Below are 24,682 nucleotides of genomic sequence, written 5' to 3'. Positions count from 1 at the left end.
AGCTGGTCATTTTGTTTTTGTAATTTGCGACTTTCAAAACGCAACTCAACGTAAAGATCTTCACTTGCTCCATTTAAAATCGTACTGGTACTCCTACCGTTGTGGGTCAAGAATACTGGAAGGGGGTCTATAGATTATTTTCTTGAAAAGGAGCTGTGCAAAGACTTAATTTATGAAACAACAAAACAAAAAGTTTTCTATGCTAGTTTATATATCACTTTCTCGTTCTGCCCATCAAATGATGAACAATGTTGTGGAACGGCGTCATTTTTTCCATAACAGCCTAACCTATTTTTTTCCCGCTGTTACTGACAGTCAAAAGCAGTACACTTCTTTGAATAAATTGAAGAAACTACCACCTGTAGTGAGTCAAAGAGAGAATGAAAGGGGGAGAAGTAGACAGAGAAATTGGATAGTCACTTTATATTGTTTTACTGGTGACTTTTGTTGTGAACAAAATATTTGGAGTGCAGTTGCCTATTTCTACCTGACCTGTTGTCTCAGGTCGTGAGAGTTTGGTTTGTTTATTCTACACTGCAGTGTTAAACGCAATTCATATTGTTGAACTGTTTATTTTGTTGTGTGAAAATACTTGAAGCATGTCTACTTTAACAGTTGTTTGACTAGAGATTGTGATTTTTCTCTCTAGAGTAAAACTCACTTTATAATGTTTTACGGTTGACTTTTGTACTTGGAGTGCAGTAGGCTATATCTACTTGACCTGTTGTCTCAGGTTGTGAGCGTTAGATTTATTACACTCACTTTAAACTGTTTACTGCCTATTGTTATTTTTTTAAAATATTAATTACCGTTTTTTGTGTTGTACTTCAAGTGTAGAATAAATCTGTTGCTAGTGAGGTGCAATACATATTACAAGGTTCTATAACAACCACCGGTCTTTTCTTCTCTATTTAACTGACTCAAATAATGCTCAGAAAATAAGAAATGTTTCGACATACAACTTGTTTTTGAAGTAATGGAAATAGTTACATTCCCTGGTAACTAGTTACTTTTACTAAAGAGTAATCTAGTTACTAAGTCATCTACTTTTTGGAAGAAGTTGTCAGTAACTATAATAACTTTTTTAAAGTATTGTGCCTAACTCGGATGATGAATAAGATGTAGATTCATGTATTTGTGATCCTGATTGTGCCTCATTGCCATCACTGGCAAGTACAGACGCTGCCCTACTTACGAACGAGATAGGTTCCGGACGATCATTCGTAAGTTAAATTTGTCCGTAAGTTGCTTCAGTGCTATATTTTGTATATTTAAGGTTTATACAAGTATGTTTACCCACGAACCTACTGAGGATAAGCGGTGGAGATAATGGATGGATGGATAAGTATGTTTAAGGCTTGTATAAGTAACCTGCTTTATTTGTACTAAAAAAACATTGATAAAATAATATGCTCCATAACGTTACAAAGCACAGTACTGAGAAACAAAGCTACACATTAGGCGTTGAAATTCTGTGGTCTGTGAAGCCCTTAGAGACTCCTTGTGTTTAAGGACTTGACTATAAAGATAAATAAAGTTAAGTTTAACTTACTTTAGGAAGAGTTAGGAGACTTCCTCCTCCGTGGTAAAATGTGGACGAAAAAAGTGTTCTGACCATTTTCTTAATCGCATCAAGCTTTCTTATTACACTTTAATTTCAAAAGAAACTGTTCGCCTCTTCTTTACACCAACTATATTGAATGGATGCACGAGATATTAAACAATAAAAATGTCAAAGTTCTTAGTGTGCCAGAGATACAGTGCAGTGTGTATACACACAAACCAGGAAGTAGAAGCCGAATTTCTTTTTCGGGGTGGATGCTGGGTGACCTCTTACAGCGCCACGCGCTGGAAAGCAGCACGACAGGACTAACCTCTACTAGGAAAAAGGTAAACAGTACAAAATCTAACTTAAAGCAATGTCCGGAAAAAAAAGTTCATAAGTACCGTCGTTCGTATTTTGAATTTTCGTAAGTAGAGATACTGTACATAACTATCGGTATGTTTACTCAGCAAACATTATCGGGTACCAAACCTTAGTTTCTGCGTCATGTGTACCTGCATAACCGTTACCTTGAGGCTGAAAATAGTCTTTAGAATTGAGTTCTTTATTCAAAACTATAAATCTGTTCAAAATATATATATATTAAAAAAAAAGAAAACATTGGGAAATGGGATATGAATTATATTCAACGTTTTCATTAAGTGAACATGCATAATATTAAATAAAGGTTAGTTGAATTGTGAAAAGGCAAGACATCAAAAAGATACATTTGTACAGATGAACATTACAAAGTCGAAAAAACTCAACGTATCCAGTTATCGGTTTGATCATAGACTTTCGCCCAACCATCTTATACTAGATAAATATCTGAATGTGATGTACTTATGCAGTTAATAACTACAGGTGCTAAGCATCTAAAAGCATTTTTTGGCAGTGATTTTTGGAGGCTTTGGTTGTGAATATTACATTACAGTATGTGATGTGAGTATACTCTAAATCTGGGGTGGGCAAACTGAGTCTACGGGCCACATTGGGTTAAACAATTTGACTAAGGGGCTGATCCTGGACACCGATCTAATTTTTCTCATTTGCATTTATGAATAAATATATATGCAGACTTCCACGAGTTATATATGTTTTTATATTTCTTTTAAAATTGATGAGTTCATCTACTTGGTTTTAAAAGGCTTGCACTCAAAATATATGAGGTCCCTGTTTAAAGCACTAGTAGATATTCAGAAGTATTACTATTGTGTATTACTGTTGTTGGATTTTTGTAGTATTCCTGTAGTAGTGTTTTTGTAGGATTCCTGCTGTAGTATTTTTGTAAGATTTATGTGGTAATATTTATGTAGCATTTCTTAAGTAGTATTTTTTAAGTATTACTGTAATAGTATTTTTGTGGAATTCTGTAGTATTTAAGGAGTAGTAATTATGTAGTAGTAACTTTATAGTACTTCTGTAGTAATATTTTTGTACCATTATTGTAGATTTATGTAGTATTTTGTAGATGTAGTTTTGTAGTCTTCTATATAGTTTTCATCTGAATACTGTAGCAGTATTTTTGTAGCATTCCAGTAAGAGTACTTTAGTAGTATTTATCAATTCTAGTACTAGTACTGTCGTAAAAACAATTTTTAGTACAGTATTTATTTTATTTTTAAAACAGAAGCAACATTATATTAGTTTTCTTGTTTTTAAGCACCAAATTTGATGTGAAGTTTTGTAGTTATTTTGAAGTACTCTTTTTTTAGTAGCCGGGCTACATGATGCTTGAGGGCCGCAGTTTGCCCACCCCTGCTCTAAACAGTGTAACATCGATTTCAAAGTTAAGCAAAAATCTATATTCCAAAAGCATCGTATAAGATGGTCAAGGTTCACTTGACGTTGCAGATTTTGACCGAAGTCCCGACTCCGAAGCCCGGGTAAAGGGGCTCGGTGAAGGCGGTCTGGAACCTGTGCAGCAGCGTCATGCTACTTCCGATGCTATAAAACGCGAGCACCCCCGCGCTGTGGTCCAAGTAAACGCCGATCCTCGGGGAGTGAGGCCCGCTTACGGCTTTATCGACTCTGTTGTGCCAGGCCGAGTAGCCCGTGTCGGAGCAGAGCAGGCTCCAGGATTTGTCGTTGTAACCCAGAAGGCACAAGGAGCCTTTTCCCTTCCTGCTGATGCCCTTGTAGGCCACGCCGATGGAGAACTCTCCGCTCCACTCGATCTCCCAGTAGAATCGCCCCCCGGAGAGACCTTCCCGGCACAGAACTTGAGCGAAACTGTCGAACCTCTCGGCGTTGTCGCTGTACGGCTGGAGGTCCCTGGTTCGGATGACTTTTCGGCTGTGCTCGGAGATGTACAGCTCCTTGTAGGCCGTCACTGGATCCAACTTCAGCTGGTAGAAGTCTGTCGCGAGAAGGAGCATACTTAAACACAGGGTTCGTTTTCATGGTCAAATTCAAGCAGTTTTTGAGATCTTTCAAGGCCAATTTTCAATTTCTCCAGTAATCCCAGACTTTTTTTTACAGAAACCTAAAATCTGTTTAAAAACCTAACTTGCAGCCCAAACCCTTGATCCTTACCCTAGCCCTAACCCAGTTTCAAACCGTAAGCCACATATGTCAGAGTCAAGGCCCGCGGGCCACATTAGGCCCGCGAGAGGGTTTTACCTGGCCCGCGTGACGATATCAATATATTATTAGATCCGGCCCGCAGGCCGCTGCAAGCCAGCAGCCCGCAGTACGCATGAATACTACATTTCCCACAATGCAACGGGGACGCGCCGAGCGGGAGAAAAGCGGGAGGCAGTTTGATTTATTCAGCAGTCGATCAGCAGCAGTCATTAGCATAACAGCAAAAATTAGCCCACAGATACCCATCAACAATGGCTAAACGGAAGGTGGAAACTTTCAAACAAGGTGGGAGTTGGAGTACATGTTCACGGAGGTAGCTGGAAAAGTATCAGCGTCAGCCTCAAACAAGTAATGTAGAGTTGTAGTAATACAGTACTGTATATAAATGTATGTAAATACAGTAATAATACAGTAATGTTTCCTGTGCAATTACACATTTGAAGTTTTTACTCCGCACATAAAGAAGGTCTTGTTTTTTGTTGTTCCCCTCGGGAATTTTAAAGCTTTATTGTCTATGTTGACTATGTTGTTTTTGTTTGCCGACTCTGTCCTGGGAGTGTTTCTTGTTTTTCGGCTTTTCATGGAAAATAGATCTTGATGTGGACAACAGTCTTTTGATAAAATTGTCTCCTATTTAGCAGAGAAAATGACTTTTGATTGTTATTATTTGTTAATCAGTAATTCCTTTTTTTCACACTAACCCAGAGAAAGCCCAGAAAGGAAAGTCAATGTACATTTGAGCAGGACAGATGAGGTCCAGTGTGTTGATTGCTATTGGTTTTAAGTAACAAGAGATTTTTGCACTTTATTTTATTGTATTTCGAGGCAATATTTCTTTTTAATAATTTCAGATGATTGAATGATAGAAAATGGTTATGAGTTGTTGTTATGAGATATGTTATGAGTTTTTTATATAAAGGACATTTGTATTTTGTGCCTGCTGAAATTAAAAATGACTGACAGAGTCATAAGAAAATATTGCTTTATTTATACAATCATATTGTAATATATTTGTTGTGTTTTCAGTAGGTTAAATCTTGGTTTCAGTAAAGATTGGACAGTCCGGCCCTCGGCTTGTAGCCAAATGTTTTATTTGGCCCTCCGTCCATTTGACTTTGACACCCCTGCCGTAAGCCAAGCCCTGAACCTATTTCGGAACCCTGCATTCACGTCAGAAACCTAATGTTAAGGTCAAATACTAGTTCCTGACCCTAAACCTACACCCAACAAACTGTAACCCTAGCCGTAACCTTATTTCAAAACTTTAAATTCTGTTTAATACCCTAAAAAGGAGCCTAAACCTTATTTTGAAACCATAAAAGACATTTCAAACCACTTTTTTTGAAAGCTCAAATCCTAGCCCAACACCTAACCTAAGAAAATTGGCGACAATTTCAAGAATTTACGAGCACTTCACCTAAAATTCAAGCACTTTTCAAACTTTGAAAACAAAACATTAGTGATCCCAAGAGCCAAGAAGAGACCCGCAGGTTCGAAAACGTTCTCCATTCGGGCCCCGGTGCTGTGGAATATTCTTCCCCCTGAGATTCGATCTGCAACCTCAGTGGAAATGTTTAAATCTAAGCTTAAGACACACTTCTATTCTATAGCATATGAATAACCTATATTTTATGCCGACCATATCTGTGTATTATTTGTTATTGCAACATCCATTGCAGCCTGGTCATCCTGGAAGGGGGATTACCTCATGTGTGGTCCTTCTCAAGGTTTTTTCATTTTCCTCATGCCGAGGTTTTTGAGTTTTTCTTTGCCCTCATGAAGGTTTTAGATCAGGGGATGGTGTCATAATTAGTTTGTGATTTGCAATAATCTGTGGTCTGTGCAGCGCTTTGAGACTCTTTGTGATTAAGGGCGTCACAAATAGACTAGACTTGACTAAAGCATTTAAGGATTTCAAGCACCTGTACAAACCCTGAATGAAAGACGTAATTTCAGCCAGGAAATGATGAGGTCGACAGATCGTTCAAACACATAACTGTCTTTAAAAATACATATTTTTGCAAAACAACGCATGATACTTACATCTGATGAAATCTGCTCGGCTCCTCGGTTCGGGTGTGGAAGGACGATTGTCCACTGTGGTCATATTGTGATCTTTACCTGCAAATTGAACAGCAACACATGGTTTCTTTACGTAAGTATAGTTTGCCTTTTGAGTTAATTCGTTTTTTTTTTTTTTTGTGGGAGGTCTTCAGTGACCTTAAAAGTGCTATATAAATGCAGACCATTTAAGTTATAAACCTTGATTTAACAAAATCTCTTTTCCTTTTGCATCTTCAAAATATGTTTTGAATTTATATAGAGTTTTTATGATATCTAAAACTATTATCACCTTGTCAATAAAAATGTATGACCAAAATTTATTTTCATCAGGGCACATGTGTCAAATGCATGGCCCGTGGGCCAAATATGGCCAGTCTCATAATTTTTTCTATGGCACAGGAGACAATATTTAGAGAAGCACACGAGAAAAATGAGCTGGACGCGTCAAACAATGAAAGTTTTAAATATGTCCACTGAAAGTGGCCAAAACCTGGCGCCACTCGCAAAGCACCCACCGTAGCTGTATTTGCTGACTATCACTAACCAGCCGGAGAACATTGAAGACATCCATCCCAGTGTTATTTTACTTGTTTAAACACCCGGATATTTTTGCAGAAGTTTAAAGAAGCTTTAAGTCCTTTCATAACAGATATGAAATCCAACACCAAAGGTCTCATAGTCACGTAAACATTTCCATAACAAAAAAAAACAGCAGAAAGACTCAATAATTTTAGTGTTTGTACTATTTTTGCGTTACTTTCCAGTCTGCATGATTTTCCCCGGGTTAAAGAAACTGTAGTTTAGTTTTTGTATATATATTTTTTATTAACAAATGCATGTTTGAAAAACACTACCAGAATAATTCTTAGTAAAGGAAAAAATATTGGAGAAAAAAACCTTCACTAATCATTTTATCCTCAAATCTTACATCCCCGAACTAAATTAAATTGTAAACCTCAGAAAAGACCCCCAGTCTTCCAGCGAAGGCACACTGGTCCCCGTGAGAACATTTTTTTCTACCATGTGCCCCCTGAGCTAAAATAAGTTTGATACCTCTGCTATATGCGATCAAATATAATATGAAGAGTATAGGAAGGTAACGAAATACTGTACATTTTTGATTGTAAGACTCATAAGGGCAAATGTAGATATTTATTTACTATTATTTATACAAGTTTGAAGTCTGAAGGAAAATCAAGTCAAGTTTATTTCTGATAAAACGAATTAACACTGTGTTTGTATGAAATGACTAAGGCAACAAAAATCCACCTGTTTTTATCCATAATTGTATGTAGCCATGGTGTCCCCTTCTGTTGACTGAAAGTAAGGTTCTCAAACTCACACAATTATTTGAGAATTCATGTATTTTTGCTTATTATTTATAACAGTATTGTTTTATTAATGAATAATGTTTCTTTTTACCAGTAGGAGGAGCTATAGCATAAGCTTAGTCCCTTTAAAATGACATTGGCGGGCTCGTAAATGTGTCCGTTTAGACAATGTGACATCATATTCAAGTCAACAGCCATTAGCAGCAGAGGGGAAAATGGTTTCTCTTTGAGAGAGAAAATGTGTGATGGATTTAATTTCAAGTCAAAATACTCTATTCACACTATTATAAAGAAAAATATGACTTCAAGCCAAGAAAAATCCTGTTTGACAAATGGTTTTGCACAGCGGCTTTACCTCTGCTTCTTCTGTCCAGGGTTCGACTTTCTGTGGTGTACACCGGGACGTCATTTACTGTAAAGCAAAGCACGCGTATTTATATACGTTTTGAGCTTAATACAAATAATTGCGATATTTCTCTTGTTAGCATCAGACAAACCTGTCTTGGAAATCTTGAGAAGCTCCTCCCTGCCAAACTCTTCCAGACGGTCTTTGATCTCGGCCACGGCTTTTCTCACGGCGCCGAAGGAGAAATCCGGGTTCACAGTCACCTTTGGTATGAAGCCGTCATCAGTTGGGGTGCACAGGTAGTTGAAGTTCTGGGGGAAGTGACCAAAAAAATAAATGTTATTGTGTCACCCCTTTCTGTAGATGGGTGAGTACTGATTCAAGGTATCAGTGCCGATACCAGGCTCTTTTTTTTTTCTTTTTTGAAAAGGTACTCGCGACGGTAGTTGATGAGTTTTTCTATCCATCAAGAGCCTGGAATTAAGAAATAGTAAATTTTAATTTCATAAATAAATTATTAGGGGGGAAAATTTGAAATGTATTTCAATAAAATAGTGTTTTCCATACTTAAGACTCTAGCGGGCCACCAGAGTTTACTTTGGTCCTGCCAGAGTCTTATAAACTTCTTTATTAAAAATATAATATTTTTAAATACAGTATATATAAAGGCAAAGTTATTCAAACTAATTTGATTTCTCATTATATAAATGATCGCAAACACCACAGTGTGTATTTGTGCAGTCAGTCATAAAGAATCTTTGTCACTCATTGTGTAACTAGAGTCAATAGTTTACAATGATCATATGTGATCTAGCTCCTTGATTTTTCTCAAAGAATGCACCAGATCGATGTATTTGAATTTAAAATGTACACAATTTTCTTGTGGACTCTTCAAGACAGTCCACCTGCCAGGGTCTCACAAAATTATATGGGAAACTGAAAAAGTCATTTTTTGCATAGGAAGGGAAATTTGATCTACCATCATCATTGATAAGTTTAGATGTGTGTTTTTAAAAAATGTGGTATCCTTTCAGTAACAGGTCTAACATTTTAAACAGTCTTGAATTTTATGAAGTGAATTAAAAAAAAAACAGAAACAATGTTCAAGGATTACAACCTGTTTTGCAACCGCATTCAAAAGAGATGCTTGTAGTTAAAAGTTAAAGGGTCAGTGTGTACTATTTGACCACAAATATAGCTGTATTGTGTAGTGCAACCAAACTCTGCAATACAATGCACAAGGAATAATAACTCAAAAAAACTGCACATTTTTTTCTTCTCAATTTTGTGCACAGCCTTTCACAAAGTTCTTGGGGCAACCCGTAGCAGCAGAATGGCGGACAACAATATCAGTTCCCGAGAGGTGAGCCTCATGTTATGTTAAATGAATACAAATGTCCTGACCCAAGAGTATTTTAAAAAATGCAAGTTCAGATGAAATTGAATGCATTTTTGCTTATTACCTCAATCATATATTTTTTTTAAATGAAGCTTTTTTACCACTACGAGGTACTAAATTATACACACTGTCCCTTTCAGAGAAGAGTGAAGAACTAACAAAAAGCAAGTGTATGCAATACTTATGAGCTAGAAGTCAATCATTTTGAATCATTGGCCATTTTCAAAAGGTGCTAGAATATAATACAATCAACCTAACAGGATTAACTAGTTTTTCTTTTATCAACTTTAGTTTAATCTATTTTTTTGCGTTAATTTCCAATGGAAATGTAAAAAGTGTAGGGTTTATCGTTTAGCGTCTCCTAGTGGGAAAACAAATTTCATTAAAAACTCTACATTTATTTAAATATAAGTATGAATGCATGAACTATTGTTTGAACGTAGTGCATTTTTTGAATATCTTCTCGGTTTAAAAAAATTGATTTTTTTTTTATACAATATGAGCCTTGTCTAATGGAAGCTGACATAATTGTCCACCATCTTGCTGCTAGGGCAACCAAAAACCTTAAAAAGGCTGGACAAAATTTTTGTAAAAGTAAACTGGTGTGTTTTTGAGTCTCCATAGTTTGTATTCGTCCTTGTGCCCCTTTGGCACTTATTTTCGGTTGTATGATAATACAGTGACATCTAGTGGGCAGATGTTACATACTGTTGCGTTAATGAAAAAACTATCACGGTATTTAGATGGGAATTAATAGATAAATATTTGTACTTTTTGCTACTCCACTGTGACATGAAATCTGCGTTGATCATGTTTTTTCTTTATTCCTTTAATGATCCTTTTACTTTTACATTTTATTTGTACTGTGTTCATACAAACTGTACTGTACTGTACGGCGCACTTAAAAACACAAAAATTGACCAGAAATTTGAAAGTGCGCCTTATAATCCGGTGCGCCTTACTTTGGATACAATTAGAAATGCATTGTTAAAATTACACACGGTAACTGTTCTACCTTTGAGAAACATATAGAGCGGAGTAGCCTCTTGTGGTTAATGTGTTAATCGTGTTTTGTTGTTGCTTTCAACAATAATTGTAAGCAAAAACATATTGTGATTACTTGAATGAAGATTTGTTTATGGTAATGCTTTGTACAAAACGACGTACTCGTTTAAACTGTTGTTAGCATGTCTTTGCTTAGAATGTACCTGTATAGTTGGCGGCCATACCACCTTGAAAAAGCCCGATTTGGGAAGCTAAGCAGGGTGAGGCCTGGTTAGTACTTGGATGGGAGACCAACTGGGAATACCAGGTACTGTAAACAGGTCATTTGGTGCACGCTCTGCTGCGATAGCACAGACTGCACCCCCGAGATGTATTTTAAATATAAAGCAATTAAAAAAAGAAGAGGTTTTCTTATTTGAGACGTCGTTTACTAGCTGTCTCGCTGGTGAAGAGAGGGATTATTCAGAGTGAAGAAAGTACAGTAACCATTTATGAATGAATTAGTTTTAGTGGTGAAACCGGATGTCAAATCATTTTAGTTTAACTGTATTAATTTGTTTTTTTACGCAGCCTGAGCTCTGACTGTAGTTTTTTTTAATGCGTCTTATATGCGCAATGCGCCTTAAATACATTAACTATACCACAATCACAACAGACTATTTTTGGGGTGCACTTTATAGTGCAGAAAATACGATAGGATTTGTAAAATAATAAACAAAGGTCTACCTGCAAAAAATGAATGTGGTCGTCCGTACTGTAGAGCTGCTTCAGCCCAGACTCCTTTTTCTTCAGCTCATCGATCTCCTGTTCCAGACGCTCAACCAAAGCCTCGGCTTGGTTGAACGCAGCCTTCTCGTTGATCCCGATTAGCTTGGTCACCTCAGATCTCATCCTCTCGATGGAACGAATCATGTCCTCGAACATCTTCTGGCTTTCGACCATGGCTCGCTGGGCCGAGTTCTGCTCGACAACAGTCGATAATGCAAATGACTCAAATGCGATTTAAAGGTCATACGAGGGGACTCAAAACACCAGGGGCGAGCAAAGGGATTTAATCTATCCCGGAAGACAATGATATGTCACTTGCAAAGCGACTCCCTGTAGCTGTATTTGCTGACCAGAGAACATTAAGGTAACCCATCCCTATGTTATTTTACTTAAAAGTAATGGGCATGCTGTATAAAGCAATACAAAAAGATTAAAAAAAACACTGGGTGTCTTTGGAGAATATGAAACCCAACAGTAAAGTTTCCAAATTCATGTAAACATTTTCATTTAAAAAAGCAGTAAAAACACTTTAAAATGATCAAATCTATCATTAAACCCAGGAGTACGTAAACTAGGTGGTCAAACAAAAATGGTGAAAAATAATACTAACAAAAACAAGTTATTTAATAAAACAAATAAAAGTACTACTAATAATTGTGTGTTATTTTGATGTCTTTTTTATCCTGTGTCCCTTCGTGTGCCACCATAGAAAAATATTTTTTTCAATGCGCTTTTAGCCAACACTCAAATAGTTAGCAACTTTGTTTTCGGTTTTTGCTATTTTTAAGATCAATTTTATTTATCAATATTTTTAATTTAATGCAATGAACCCTTCCGAAGTAACCTCATTGCATTGGGCTTTTCAATGCAAATGATCAAATTTGGGATCTAAAAAGGGAGATATTGGTTTGCTTTAACTTTTGATGAAAGTTTTTTTTCTTTATAAATAAAAATATTTATTTTTTCAGTGTTTAAAACTAATCAGATGATTCTTTTTACAAACAAACGGGAACAAATTGATTTTATGTATTGCCAAGCATATTTCTGTAGTGCAGTGGTTAGCACATTTGCCTGACACACGAAAGGTCTCCGGTTAAGACTGGGTGGAAACAGATTTTGGCCTGGAGAGGAATGGGCACCACCAAGCTGTACTTGACCAAGACTTTAGTGGTTAAGGGATCCAACCAACCATAACAAATTAATTGAATCCAAAAGTCTTATTTTCTCCGGCCAGGCCCCCCAAGCAAATTTGTTAAACCCAATTTGACCCAGGGCTCAAAATGTTTGCCCGCTCCTGCACAAGACAGCCCCCTTTTAACTTATTTTTCCATAACAAGAAATGAGTCGTGGTACTGCTGACATATTGGGATCTGGGTTTCTGCAATAGAGTTTACCTTTAATGAATCCACCGCAGTCTTCAACTCTTCCAGCTCCTTCGAACGCTCTTGGCATTTTTGTCGAATTTCAGATGTGGAGATTCCCAAGAGTTTCTGTAAAAAGTTAAACGTCTCCTCTCAGAAAACATTTTTACAGTTCTTAAAATATTTAAATGTTACAATATTATAACAATTTTACAAAGAGCAATCATGATAGGAACATATCAATGAAACCCATCAAATATCCTGAAACCCACCCACACCCCAGTTAAAAAAATAATAAAAATATGAATTGAGCATTTGAAAAAACAGACCTCAAAATTTGAAGCCCCACACCCATCAAACAGTATTCCGAAAGTGACCATTTTTGTCACGGAGTTTAGAATAGAATGGAATAGTCTTTATTGTCATTGATAACTATTAGTGAACATCGTGTGAAACTGTATTAGACATGGCACGCCAGGATAAACAAGATCAACACGTAATAAAGACTTCTAAGAGAAAATTTAGATTACAGGGTTCATACACCTTTTCCAGGCCAAATTCAAGCACTTTTAAAATCAATTTTCCAATTTCCCATTAAGTCAAATCAAATCATGTTTATTTGTATAGCCCTTAATCACAAGGAGTCTCAAAGGGCTGCACAAACCACAAATTATTGCAAATCAGACTATTACTACACCATCCCCTGATCTAAAACCTACATGAGGGCAAGGAAAAATTCATAACCTCAACATGAGGAAAATGAAGACACCTTGAGAAGGGACCGCACATGAGGTAATCCACCTTCCAGGATGACCAGGCTGCAATGGATGCATTACAATTTGTCGCTGGGAAACGTTACCTTAATTTTTTTAATGGCCCATATTAAATGCCCATAAACGATGCGTAATCCACTAATACACATTTTATAGTGCCCTGTTTAGGTGCCCCTAGGGGGCGATGATGCTTAATAGGAAAATGCCATACAAACAAATGCCAGCTGCCGTTAATCTCGAGGGAAGAAGAAATGCAATGGCAAGGCGAAGACACCGGAGAGCAGTGTTTGCATCATTTTTAAGCAGACTTGCTGAGAAACATGGCAACAATTACAAGCACTTCACCCAAAATTCAAGCACTTTTCAAAAACTCAACATTAAAATTCAAGTACTTCAAACACACGTACAGACGCTGGACTAAATACCCAAATATATTTACAAGGTAGTGCTTGAAGACCTTGTTTGCCCCGAGCCTTAAGGTAATACAGCATAAGTTCAAAGTCAATCGGATAAATTGTTTACGACAAGGGGGCAACAACCTCTCAAATGTCCAAAAATGGCCCAAATTTGGACATTCAAAAATTCATAACTCACTTCTTGTAAATTTTAGGATATGGCCACAATGGAGTTATTTTTTGCATCTTAGGGTCCTACACATACGTGCTGATTTTTGTCACTTTCAGTGAAACATGCCGGGATTCCATTTTGTCATGCTGCTAGAGAGGGCGCCACCAAATTTTTACATTAATTTGAATGTTAATTTTAGAATAGGTATCATTTTTGCCATTCCTAATGAGTAAGTAACATAAGGTGAGTTTAAGAATGTTCGTTCCTCCAAAAAGTTACCTCATTTGTGAAAATAAACAAAAAGAGCAAAACAAGTCCCTGCGGCAAGTTCCTTAATCAAAAAAAAAACACAGGATTATCGGAGAACCAAATAAAGAAGCATGTGCATCTCTATTTTGCACATGGTTTAAAGGAAGATTTTTTTAATTTATCACCTCTTATTTGTAAAACAAAAAAACAACAAAAACAAAAACTTCATAAAAAGACAAATATGCATATATTGATTTAAAAACATAAACTATCATACAAACTTTGAGTCTCCGCAGTTTGTATTCTTCAGAACAATTGCTTAAAAGCACGAGGAAGAACATAAACTACAGAACCTCAATATGACCAAAAAGCATAATTTCACTTCTCATTCTTTTGCCCAGCCTGTTATACGTAGCAGCAAAATTGTGGATAATGATGTCAGCTACAACTAGACAAGCCTCATGTAATGTAAAATAAATGCAAATTTCTCATCCCAAGCGTATTCTAAATAAGGAACGTTTATGATGATAGCTGATGTATTTTTGCTTATTATCCAGATCAATATTTTTTTCTTATACATTTATTTTCACCAATTGGATGTGCTAAAAATGCACAATGAAACTTTAAAAATGACCAAATGTCACCAAGGAAAATCTAAACTTGACACAGTTCCGAGTGCAAAATAAAAAGGCGCCCACACTTATACCACATCTGAAAGGCAAGTACATATTTTCATTGTTGTTGGAAGAAATGCAGGATCATATTCAAAAGCTTAGTACAGAAAGGCAACTCGGCAGGCCTATTAAAGCTTTCTCAAAGAAACTTCTCAATACAAGCTGTTTTGATCTCAGGCAGGGGGGGGGGTCCGACATGGAATTCGGACAACGTCGGGAATGTGAAGCCACCGCTGAGTGACTTTTCTTTTTCACGGAGATGTCTTAAGGTGTGCGCCATACTGACATGGCGAAAGAAGGGTTTTTCAAATTCTGCTGGATTTTTAAACTCACCCAGCCATTCTTCAAGATAAGCTGGTGGAATGCGGGGAATCTGGCAGGAGTGAGCATGGGAGGGGGATGGGAAACAGGAGGTGATGGTGTGTGATGGGAGAAAATCTACACTAGCCTTCGAAAGTTTGGGGTCACTAAGACAATTTTGTGTTTTCCATGAAAAAGTCACATTGGACAAATCATAGGGTTATTATAAGTGTATTTGTTCTTTTGCCCATCTCTTCCTTTTGATGGCCGGTCTCACATATAGGTTTTTCTTTGCTCGCATCTCTTAATCACCTCTTCTTACTCTGTAGATGTTGACACTAGCGTTTTGTGGGTACCATTTAACAAAGCTTTTAGTTTAGGATGCGCAAGGTGTCTTTTTCTCAAATTAGATACTCTATGATACGTGTCCTCTTGCTTGGTAGTGCCTCTCACTTCTTTTTCTACTCTGGAAAGAGACTGTTTATGCTCCCCTCTGATTGGGAGTATTACACACCCTTGCATGAGTTCCTTGGCAATTTTTCACATGAAAAAGCCTTCATTTCTCAGAACAAGAATAGACTGTCAAGTTTTACACAATGTTCTTTTTTCTGCCAATTCTGAAAGTTTAAATCATACCCATAAATGTGATGCTCCACATGCTCCACTACATCAAAGGAAGGTCAGTTTTATAGCTTCTCTAACCAGCTGAACCATTTTCAGCTATGCCAACATCATTGCAAAATAGTTTTTAGCATCCATTAGCCTTGTACCCGCAGTGATTCATAACCTTGTCAGAGTGACCGAAGCTTCATATGCGCATTAACTGAACTCTACTTTAGTATAAAACAAAATCTGTTTTGTTTTGCAGAACAAAACCAAAACAGTGTATAAACTCATAAATGACACAACTGAAAGTCATTATGACCTCAGCTGTTGCCTTTTAGAGACCAGTTCAGTTTAGTGCTACTTTCATGTAATTTTCAAGGCAAAGTCAGTTCTTTTTGTTTTTATGTCCAACATCCTTGAAAAGGAGTGCTGGCAAAGATGTCATGACAAATGGCATAAAAAAATATCTTTGCTTTCTTGGCAGTAACTGGCAACTTTCTCATTTTTTGACACTAAAACGTTTCTACTCGAGCATTATTGTTCTGAAGAGTTGCTGTTGAACCTGATTCTGCAGAGTTTCAGTGATTTTGTTAAGGTATTCATCATTGACTTCTGTGACCTTAAAATCAATCATGAACGGTTGTCTCCCCCAACTGTATACGACTCTCATGCAGGGAAGTATCTGCCGAAATAGACATTTTGAGTTAGTGTGCCTTGACCTCCATGACAGAGGCTCCACCGAACCTCTGAGAACTCAAACCCACTGTTTTAACATAATTAGCAAACAGGATGTACTATTAGAACAATGAGTACTGGTTGCTGGAAAATGGCCTCTTTACACCTATGTAACATATTATTATTAAACATATTATTAAAAAACTGAAATTTGAAGCTCAAATATTCATTTACCACATTGCCAATGTACAGGGTGTATTCCTGATTAGTTCCAGGTTATCATTATAGAAGAAAGTGCTTTTCCTTAAAAACAAATACCAAAAAATCTCTAGGCGACTCCAAACTTTTGAATGGTTGTCTAATTAAAAAACAGTCCTGATTAAAGAAAAGCTTAATCTCTCTTGAGAGGGGAGAATATAGTTAATAAATAGGTGATGGATGTATATTGCACCACAATTCAAAGAGTCTGTATTTCCTCAAGGCGCCTGAGCTGCCTTGGTTTTGTTTGGCTGTGATTCATGATCCAGAACTGAAAACCTTGACTCCCTGAAATTCCAGTATCACTCCGGGCCACCTCCCACAGGTGGGAAATGGCATCAGAACAGTTTCAGTGTAACCATCCCACAGATGGAACACTGCATTCTGTGAAAAGCAACTTTCAGTGGTGATAAGCGAAAACAAAACCCCCTCCTCTCCTTCCTCCAGCTAATCAGAGAGCCACATTTGTTTTGGCGGTGAATGCCTGCCAATGTAGCTGATAGCGTTGAAAAGAATAGAGCAAAGTACGTGCGGCAGGAGTTGAGGAAAATGGCCAGACAATCCGGGGGGACAATATAGACTGCAGTATGGTTTCAGATCCTAACACCTTTTCGTACACAATTAAATTAGCAGTGTTAAAACATGTTTTTATACGTCCATTTATAGGTTATTTTAACAAATTGTTACATGTTTTTGTTTAGGGAAACTAAAATATAGCGCCTTATTATGATGTATTAAGTTTATTAAAATAAAAACAAATATTGATTTGAATTATATACAAAAACACATAAGCTCATAAACCTGTATTTTTCCAAAAATACCCAAAAGGTCTATAATTTTCAATTTGTTTTACAGAACATGTTTTCTGCCATTTTGCTGCTATGGGTTCCTTCAAAAAACAGAGGCATTGTGAAAGGCAGGGCAAAAAACATAAGAAAAATGGTGCAAACTTTGACTGTCCGTAGTTTGTGTTATTGTGCTTTGTAGCACTCGTTTTTGTTGCGCTACACAGTACAGTGAAATCTAGTGATCAAGTATTACAGTGTCCCTTTAAAGAAACACTGAACAATAGAGGTATAAAAACTAGAGAAGGGGAGCGACCAATTATTGTTTTTTTGTTGCTTAATAAATGAATCGGATAAACCAAAAGCATTATCAATTCCATCCCTGTATTCTGTAACACTACATTTATTTGAGGTAAATAGTAAAAAAACAGTAAGGCATTTATTGATTCTGTGCATACCATGACAGAAAATGGGCAAAAATGTGATTATGTTCTTAAGTAATCACTGGGGATAAACTATAAATAGCTTCAACAAAAACTTTTATTCAGACTCATATCTAAAAACAATAGAACATAAAGACTTCCGAAACAGCATTTTTTTAAAAATACAAAATGTTGATCAACAAAGTCAAGTTTCAATGTCCCTGAAATGTTTTACTTTGAATTAAAATAAGTTTTTCATCAAGCCAACTTAAAAAAAAAAAAAAAAAAAAAAAAACAACAACTCCTAATTACTAGTTTGGAGGGTTTCTAATCAAAAAATGTATTCAAACAATGAATGTATAATTACAACAACAGGTATTGGATAACTTTTATGTAATTAGTTCTTACATCTCTAATGTGGAGTATCCAAGTCTTGGAGTAAGACAAGTTCCGTGTTTTTACACGGTAAAAACAAAAATAAAAAAAGGTGTTAAATTGACCAATGTGGACGCGAACACTTTATAATGTTAATCGGACACTGGGAAATTTTGCTGTCTACATAAACTATGAACATTTTTTTAAAAGGAACTGTACGGAATTCGGATCTTTGTACTCGCTGCCGCCATCTCCTGCCTTGTGTTGTCATTGCAGCGCTGTCAAGCTCCTTATGTTGCATGTGCAAGTACGTGCATCAAACTTTTTTTTTCATTTTTTCTTGGGGTTTGGGTTGGCGTTTAAACTGTACTTGAAACAGCCCTTTCACCATTTTCACAGCATACTACAAATACTATGGGTACCAAAACAAACATGAACATACGTCTCCCTTCAGCACTCTTGACCAACCCTCCATTCCTCCTGCCTAATATGTTCCGCCCCAAACAGCTTTACCCAAAGCATGATCAAAGCAAATAGACGCGGTGGTAAATAAAGCATTACGGCGCTTTGAACTCAGTTGGACATTGTTAACATTAAATTAAGATAGAAAATTATCTACCTTTAACTATATAAGGACATCTCAGGCCACACACCCCACTTTTAAAGAGGGCACAGAGAATGAAATACACTTAATGGAAGCGATGCGTAGAACCCTGGATGAAATGGACAGCTGTAGGTCAACCATATATTGCAGTATCCCTCTCGAAAGGAAAAACAGAGCTAAAAAAAAAAAAGACAGGAAAAAGGGACTAAATGACAACAAAAATAAGGGCTACAAGACGTTTACGATCAAACAACAGCTAGACTGAAATGAAAGTACATAATATTCTTCTCCGAGGCTATTTGCAAATCTAACAGGTAGCAGTAGTAATCGTGTGCTTCGAAAACAAAAAGTCAAGCAGTGCCCTTATTTTCTGACCTGTTTTTCGCTCCTTTCAGCCTCCGCGGAAACGATGTCGTGGCCTTTGTGTTCGCTGACCGTGCAGATGGCACATATGCACATTTGGTCGGTCCGACAGAAAAGTTCCAAGGACTTCTGGTGCTGCGGGCAGATCTTCCTGTCCAGGTTACCCAACTCATCCACCAACTTGTGCCTTTTGAAAGTGGCGGACTCATAGTGGGGCTTCAGGTGCTTCTCACAGTAGGATGCCAGACAGTTAAGACAGGACTTGACAGCCTTGAGTTTCTTCCCGGAGCAGAAGTCACAAGGGACGTCGCTCGGACCAGCGTAGCCGTTCCCTTGGGCAGCCAGGACGTTCAGGTTCAAACCGCTCTTTTTGATCTTCTCGGCCACCATGCTCAGCGTGGCGTTGGGCCGCAACACGGGCCTCTGGGTGAACGTGATCTTGCACTGGGGGCAGATATAAATCCCTGTGTAGTCCGCCTCATCCCAAAACCCACTGATGCAGTCCATGCAAAAGCTGTGGCCACAGGGAATAGCCACGGGATCCCTCAGGAGGTTGACGCACAGGGCGCAGCTGAAATAGTCTGGGGATGTGTGATCAGCCATTGCGGCGGACAGCAAGACCTTTTCTGAGAAAATGCCGGGAGTGAAGCGAGCACGGCGTTGAGCCTGAGCGATGGGCCCGCCCTCTTGAGTGTAGTAGCCTGCCACAGACAGGACCTACTTGTATTTCTGAATTCCACAGGTTATTGATTGAAAGCAGGCAAGGCCCGCCTCCCGCGCTCTGAGTGTAGAGGCCCTGCCCTGCACGAAAGAGCAGGTTGAGCAAGTGTGGAGAGAAAAAAGGAGGGAGGGAATTTTAGCGGGCACTGCAGGCTGGAAAGAGAAAACTAAAAGCCTGAAAAAGCCAATGAATGAAATGTGAAAACCTAAACAGAAAAGAAATACCCTTACCAACGCCTCAGTTTCCCCTGCAGTTTACTTCCAATTCCTCCTGTGATTCTTCTGGGGATGAATTGCGCACACGTAGCAACAGCTGCATTTCCACCTATTGTTGTGGGACAGAATTGCCATTGTCTCAAACCGGTTACAGTCCAACAAACACAAATGCACAGTTAGGAGCTGACTGAATTCAAAGGACCACCCAATAAACAAACACAGAAGAGTTTTCAGGGAAAATATCCCCTTGTGCTTTTTTGATCAAAGGTAAACTTATTTTGCAACAAGTCAAACGCACTTTTGAAGGTCAATATAAAACTGCATCCATTCGTTCTGCACATGCATTCGGACGCAACAAAGCATTCCTTTAAGATTCAGGTGTGTGTAGATGCTTGACATACTTGTGTGTTACCTCACATGGAACACTGCCTACTCCACGGTTAAAACCGTCCAAATGAATCGTTCACTGACATCATAAAACTTGGATTAGCATTTTTTTAAGCCTGAATGAATGTTAGTGGTGGATGAGTACTACTTTAAAAAAACTCAAGTAAAATAAGGAATAAAGGTGGAAATTAGGCCAAAAGCTTTTGTTAAGAGGCATAATTAAGTTAAAATACAAGTGTTAAATTTAAATAGGGACAATTTGTACTATTTAGCGGCTTGAAGTAGTAAAAAAAACTAGAACTTTTGATTAAAGAAGAAAATATTGATCTAAATGACACATGAAACATTATCATCTATACAGGCATTTTTAATAATACTGGTAGGTCAAGAAATAACCATTTATTTTACATAACATTATCCTCACCTAAAGGGAGTTGCCATATTTGACAGCCATCTTGCAACTATGGGTACCCAAAAACCTCCAATAGACTGGGAAAAATACGTAATAAGTAAAATGGGGACGTTTGGTCGCTTTGAGCCTCTGTAAATCATTATGTCCATTTTGTTTTTACGCACTTGTTTTCAGTTGCACGACACTACCTTTGACAAACTCAAAGCCCGACGACCAGATGTGGCCTGCCACATGGTTTTATATGGGCCGTGAGAGCCTAAAATTAAAACAACTCAAGAAAGCTTTCACTTAAAATTAAATTTTCAACAATGCCTGTTGACTACAACACCGACCAAGTGACGGCTCAGCGTCACTACACGGTGTAATTATCTTTCTCCATGCAAATGTACTGTGTGTAAAAAGCCATTTTACATTAAAGGTGGGGTGCACGATTTTAAACTTTGTTACCCTCTGCCACTATTTCCTGTTTTAGGCACCTTTTTCATGATGCATGTGCAAGTACGTGCATTTCATAGACGCAAATAAACTCAAATAAACTCTTCCTTTGGGGTTTTGGGGTTAGCGTTTGGACTCAACAAAACAAGGCTTTTTCTCATTTTCACATTATTCGTGCCACATTGACAAATATAAATTTGAAAAAACCTGCGGGGTTAAGCATTATGACACTGTCCAGCACTTCCCTGAAACCCCCAATCCTCAAATCTAATGTGTTTTGCCCCAAACAGATTCAGATTCAGATTTGATCCAGAAATATTAAGTAATTACAGACCTGTGTCAAACCTACCTTTCCTCTCTAAAGTACTCGAAAAAGTAGTGGCACAGCAGCTGAATGCTTTCATATCCGAGAATAACCTTTTTGAATCCATGCAATCAGGATTCAGGGCTAACCACTCTACTGAGACAGTTCTGATCAAGGTAACAAATGATCTCCTAATGTCAATGGATTCTGGCGCTTCATCACTTTTGCTGCTGCTGGATCTTAGTGCTGCTTTTGACACAGTGCACCACAATATCCTACTAGAACGGTTGGAAAAATTGATTGGTCTCTCAGGAACCGTCCTCTCGTGGTTCAGATCCTACCTCTCAGATAGGACGCACTGTGTTAAATATGGTGAAATGACATCTGAGCCCTTTAATGTTACCTGCGGTGTTCCGCAGGGTTCAGTGCTTGGCCCCCTTCTTTTCAACATTTACATGCTTCCATTAGGTGACATTATTCGCAAGTACAATATCAGCTTCCACTGCTACGCAGACGACACTCAACTCTATCTTCCGTTGGAGGAATCTTCCACACTAAACTGTGGAAATTTGGAGGCCTGCCTCACTGAGATAAAAGAGTGGATGTCACTCAATTTCTTGCGTCTTAACTCTGAAAAGACCGAAATGTTAGTCATTGGTCCATCTAAATGCCGTGACTTATTCTAAAAAACTGCTGTGAACATTGTCAAATGTCACATCACACAGAGTGACTCAGTTAAAAATTTAGGTGTCATATTTGACCCTGATCTAACCTTTGAGATGCATGTAAAGAAAATTACTAGAACCGCTTTCTTCCATCTTCGTAACATTGCCAAAATCCGTTCAATACTGTCTCAGTCTGATGCGGAAACTATAATTCATGCATTTGTTACCTCCCGTCTCGATTACTGTAATGCACTACTCTCCGGTCTCCCGAAGTCCAGAATCAAGTCTCTTCAGCTAGTACAAAATGCCGCAGCGAGGCTTTTAACTAGGACAAAAAAGTACGATCACATAACACCGATTTTGGCTAACTTGCACTGGCTCCCAGTTAGCCAAAGATGTGACTTCAAGGTTCTCTTAGTATTGTACAAAATCATACATGGACAGATCTGATCTGCCCCTATGTCCCGGTCCGAAGCCTACGATCTGAGAGTGCCGGTCTTCTGGTGATCCCGAGAGCAAAGAAGTGTTCTGCTGGTTCGAGAGCGTTCTCCATTCGGGCACCGGTGCTGTGGAATGCTCTTCCCCCTGAGATCCGATCTGCAACCTCAGTGGAAATGTTTAAATCTAAACTTAAAACTCACTTCTACTCCATTGCATATGAATAATAGCCTACTCTTCTTGTCGGCTGAAAAATAGTCTGTGTAACATAGTGTACTAATCTGTGAAGCCTTTAGAGACTTATTGTGATTAAGGGCTATACAAATAAAAATGACTTGACTTGACTAGATTCAGATCTACTTTATTGTCATTCTAGTAAGCAGATAGGTGCAGTGGACAATAAGTCATAAGGGGTCTCTGAACTCAGTGGGGCATAGTTAATACAAACCTAATAGAGAAAATCTTTAACTTTCCTTTATTTAAGGACACCTCAAACATTGCAAAACACCTTTAAAAGAAAAAAAGGTCTAAATTATAAGCAAAATCACAGGAATTTTTAGAATTACTTGGGTCAAGAAACTGGCATTTATTTTACACAAAATTAGCCTCACCTAAAGGTAGCTGGCGTATGTGTCCGACATCTTGATGTAATGGGTAATCAAAAGGACTGGGCAAAAAAAAAAAAAAAAGAGGTAAAATGGTGAGGTTTGGTCACTTTGAGTCTTTGTAATTTATATTCTTCCTTTTGCTTTTTAGCACTCGTTTTCAGTTGCACTACACTACACAGTAACATCTAGAGGTCAAATAATACACGGTCTACCTTTAATACACAATTAATCTGCTCATGATTTTCTGGAATAATCAAATGATGACATACATAAATTGTTTTAATTCAAGTCTCTGTATTCTAAATCGGGTTTGTTTGAAATGAGCATTGCTAAAATAGTGCTGCCAAAAGTTATATAGAGTTAAGGTTTAAACACAGAGTTTAAAATATTCTACTCACTGTATTTTAAAACAGAACATTGATTTAACTAAAATGAAAAACTGAGTAGTTTTGTCATAGGCAAAACTAAAAAGCCAGGATAATTAACTAACTAGTTAATTAACCTTTTATAAAATATGTAAATGATAGCTCAGAAATTTACAAACAAATAGCATGAATGGCAAATACATGGAACACAGTTTTGGCATTATACTATACCGTATTGTGGAAACCAAAACCAGCAAATGACTATAATGAATTTGTTAGTCGTGGAATGTACTTCATAAAAACAAGCAATTCGACCAAAATTGGACTAAAAGTTGAAGAAAATTATTGCCGGCATCACATTCGAACTTACTTGAATTTAAAACTTTGACGAATGCCATCCACAACAAGTGTCAACAGCAGTCAGACACTCGGCCAGGAAGCAGGTAGGCACCGGCTAGCAAATATTGAGTGCCAATTGGTGGATGGACAGTATTAGTGATTTATGATTGGTTGTCAGCGTCCAGGTGGTTTCTGCGCGACACTAGCCGTATGCAACAGTATGGGCGGGACTTCCGGAAAAGACGATTTAATGCAAAAACGATCATGTCCCTGTACCATGGGCGTAACCAGCCCGTTTTGGAGGGGGTGCTTGAGCAATTCAACTTAAGCACCCCCCAAAATTATAGCACTTTTAAAACCATCTGTTCCTTAAATAAAAGACAGTAATGACTTAAATATGATGAAAAACGCTAGATTAAGAGATAAAAAGTAGAACAAAAAGTTAACAACGCAGCGTGCCTTAAAATGGTTCAGTCCGTTTGGTTTTTAATACCGCCCTTGTTCCCCTCAACGCTCCTCTTTTGGCTCGGCTTGTGTCACTTGAGGCATAGCGGCAGAGTCTGTGGAGGCACCAGTGTATACAGTAGTTATGTTGAACAATTATTTTACTACCTAATACCATAACTTTGTTAGCATCAACAGTTATTAGTCCTCATTTCAGCGGCATTGAATCGAATGCAACAGTTATGAACCTCACTTAATTAGGTGTGTGTAAACTAAGTGTGTAGTCATCCTCTGT

General features: G+C 37.7%; 1 protein-coding gene across 2 annotated transcripts; it reads right to left on the bottom strand.

Moving 5' to 3' along the window:
• Positions 1–1,356: 1,356 nt before the first annotated feature.
• Positions 1,357–24,105, bottom strand: ftr82 (finTRIM family, member 82). 2 transcript variants are annotated; one of them, XM_088321733.1, is made up of 10 exons: positions 23,975–24,051; positions 23,243–23,298; positions 20,006–20,099; positions 19,067–19,855; positions 12,437–12,532; positions 11,001–11,234; positions 8,022–8,181; positions 7,880–7,936; positions 6,173–6,250; positions 1,357–3,902 (listed from the first exon to the last, which is right to left on the bottom strand). In XM_088321733.1, the coding sequence occupies exons 4-10, from the start codon at positions 19,655–19,657 to the stop codon at positions 3,382–3,384; spliced, it is 1,737 nt and encodes a 578-aa protein (XP_088177859.1). In that variant the 5' UTR covers positions 19,658–19,855; positions 20,006–20,099; positions 23,243–23,298; positions 23,975–24,051; the 3' UTR covers positions 1,357–3,381. The 2 variants fall into 2 exon arrangements, with proteins under 2 accessions (XP_088177859.1, XP_088177860.1); XM_088321734.1 differs by lacking the exon at positions 23,243–23,298 and having other exon boundaries at positions 23,975–24,105.
• Positions 24,106–24,682: the final 577 nt, after the last annotated feature.

This window comes from Urocampus carinirostris, chromosome 17, assembly GCF_059441175.1.
Source record: "Urocampus carinirostris isolate Australia breed hairy pipefish chromosome 17, RoL_Ucar_1.0, whole genome shotgun sequence".
Taxonomy (NCBI): Eukaryota; Metazoa; Chordata; class Actinopteri; order Syngnathiformes; family Syngnathidae; genus Urocampus; species Urocampus carinirostris.
The sequence above is the reverse complement of the archived record's forward strand: the minus strand, read 5'-3'. Positions and strand labels throughout refer to the sequence as shown.

What these genes read in the sequence shown, in the direction of transcription:
- ftr82 (XM_088321734.1), bottom strand. Translation starts at nt 19,657, where the DNA reads ATGGCTGATCACACATCCCCAGACTATTTCAGCTGCGCCCTGTGCGTC. An exon ending in CTGCGGTGGATTCATTAAAG is followed by an intron (nt 11,235 to 12,436) that starts GTAAACTCTATT and finishes GTTGTCGAGCAG; the next exon opens with AACTCGGCCCAGCGAGCCAT. An exon ending in ACCACATTCATTTTTTGCAG is followed by an intron (nt 8,182 to 11,000) that starts GTAGACCTTTGT and finishes CACTTCCCCCAG; the next exon opens with AACTTCAACTACCTGTGCAC.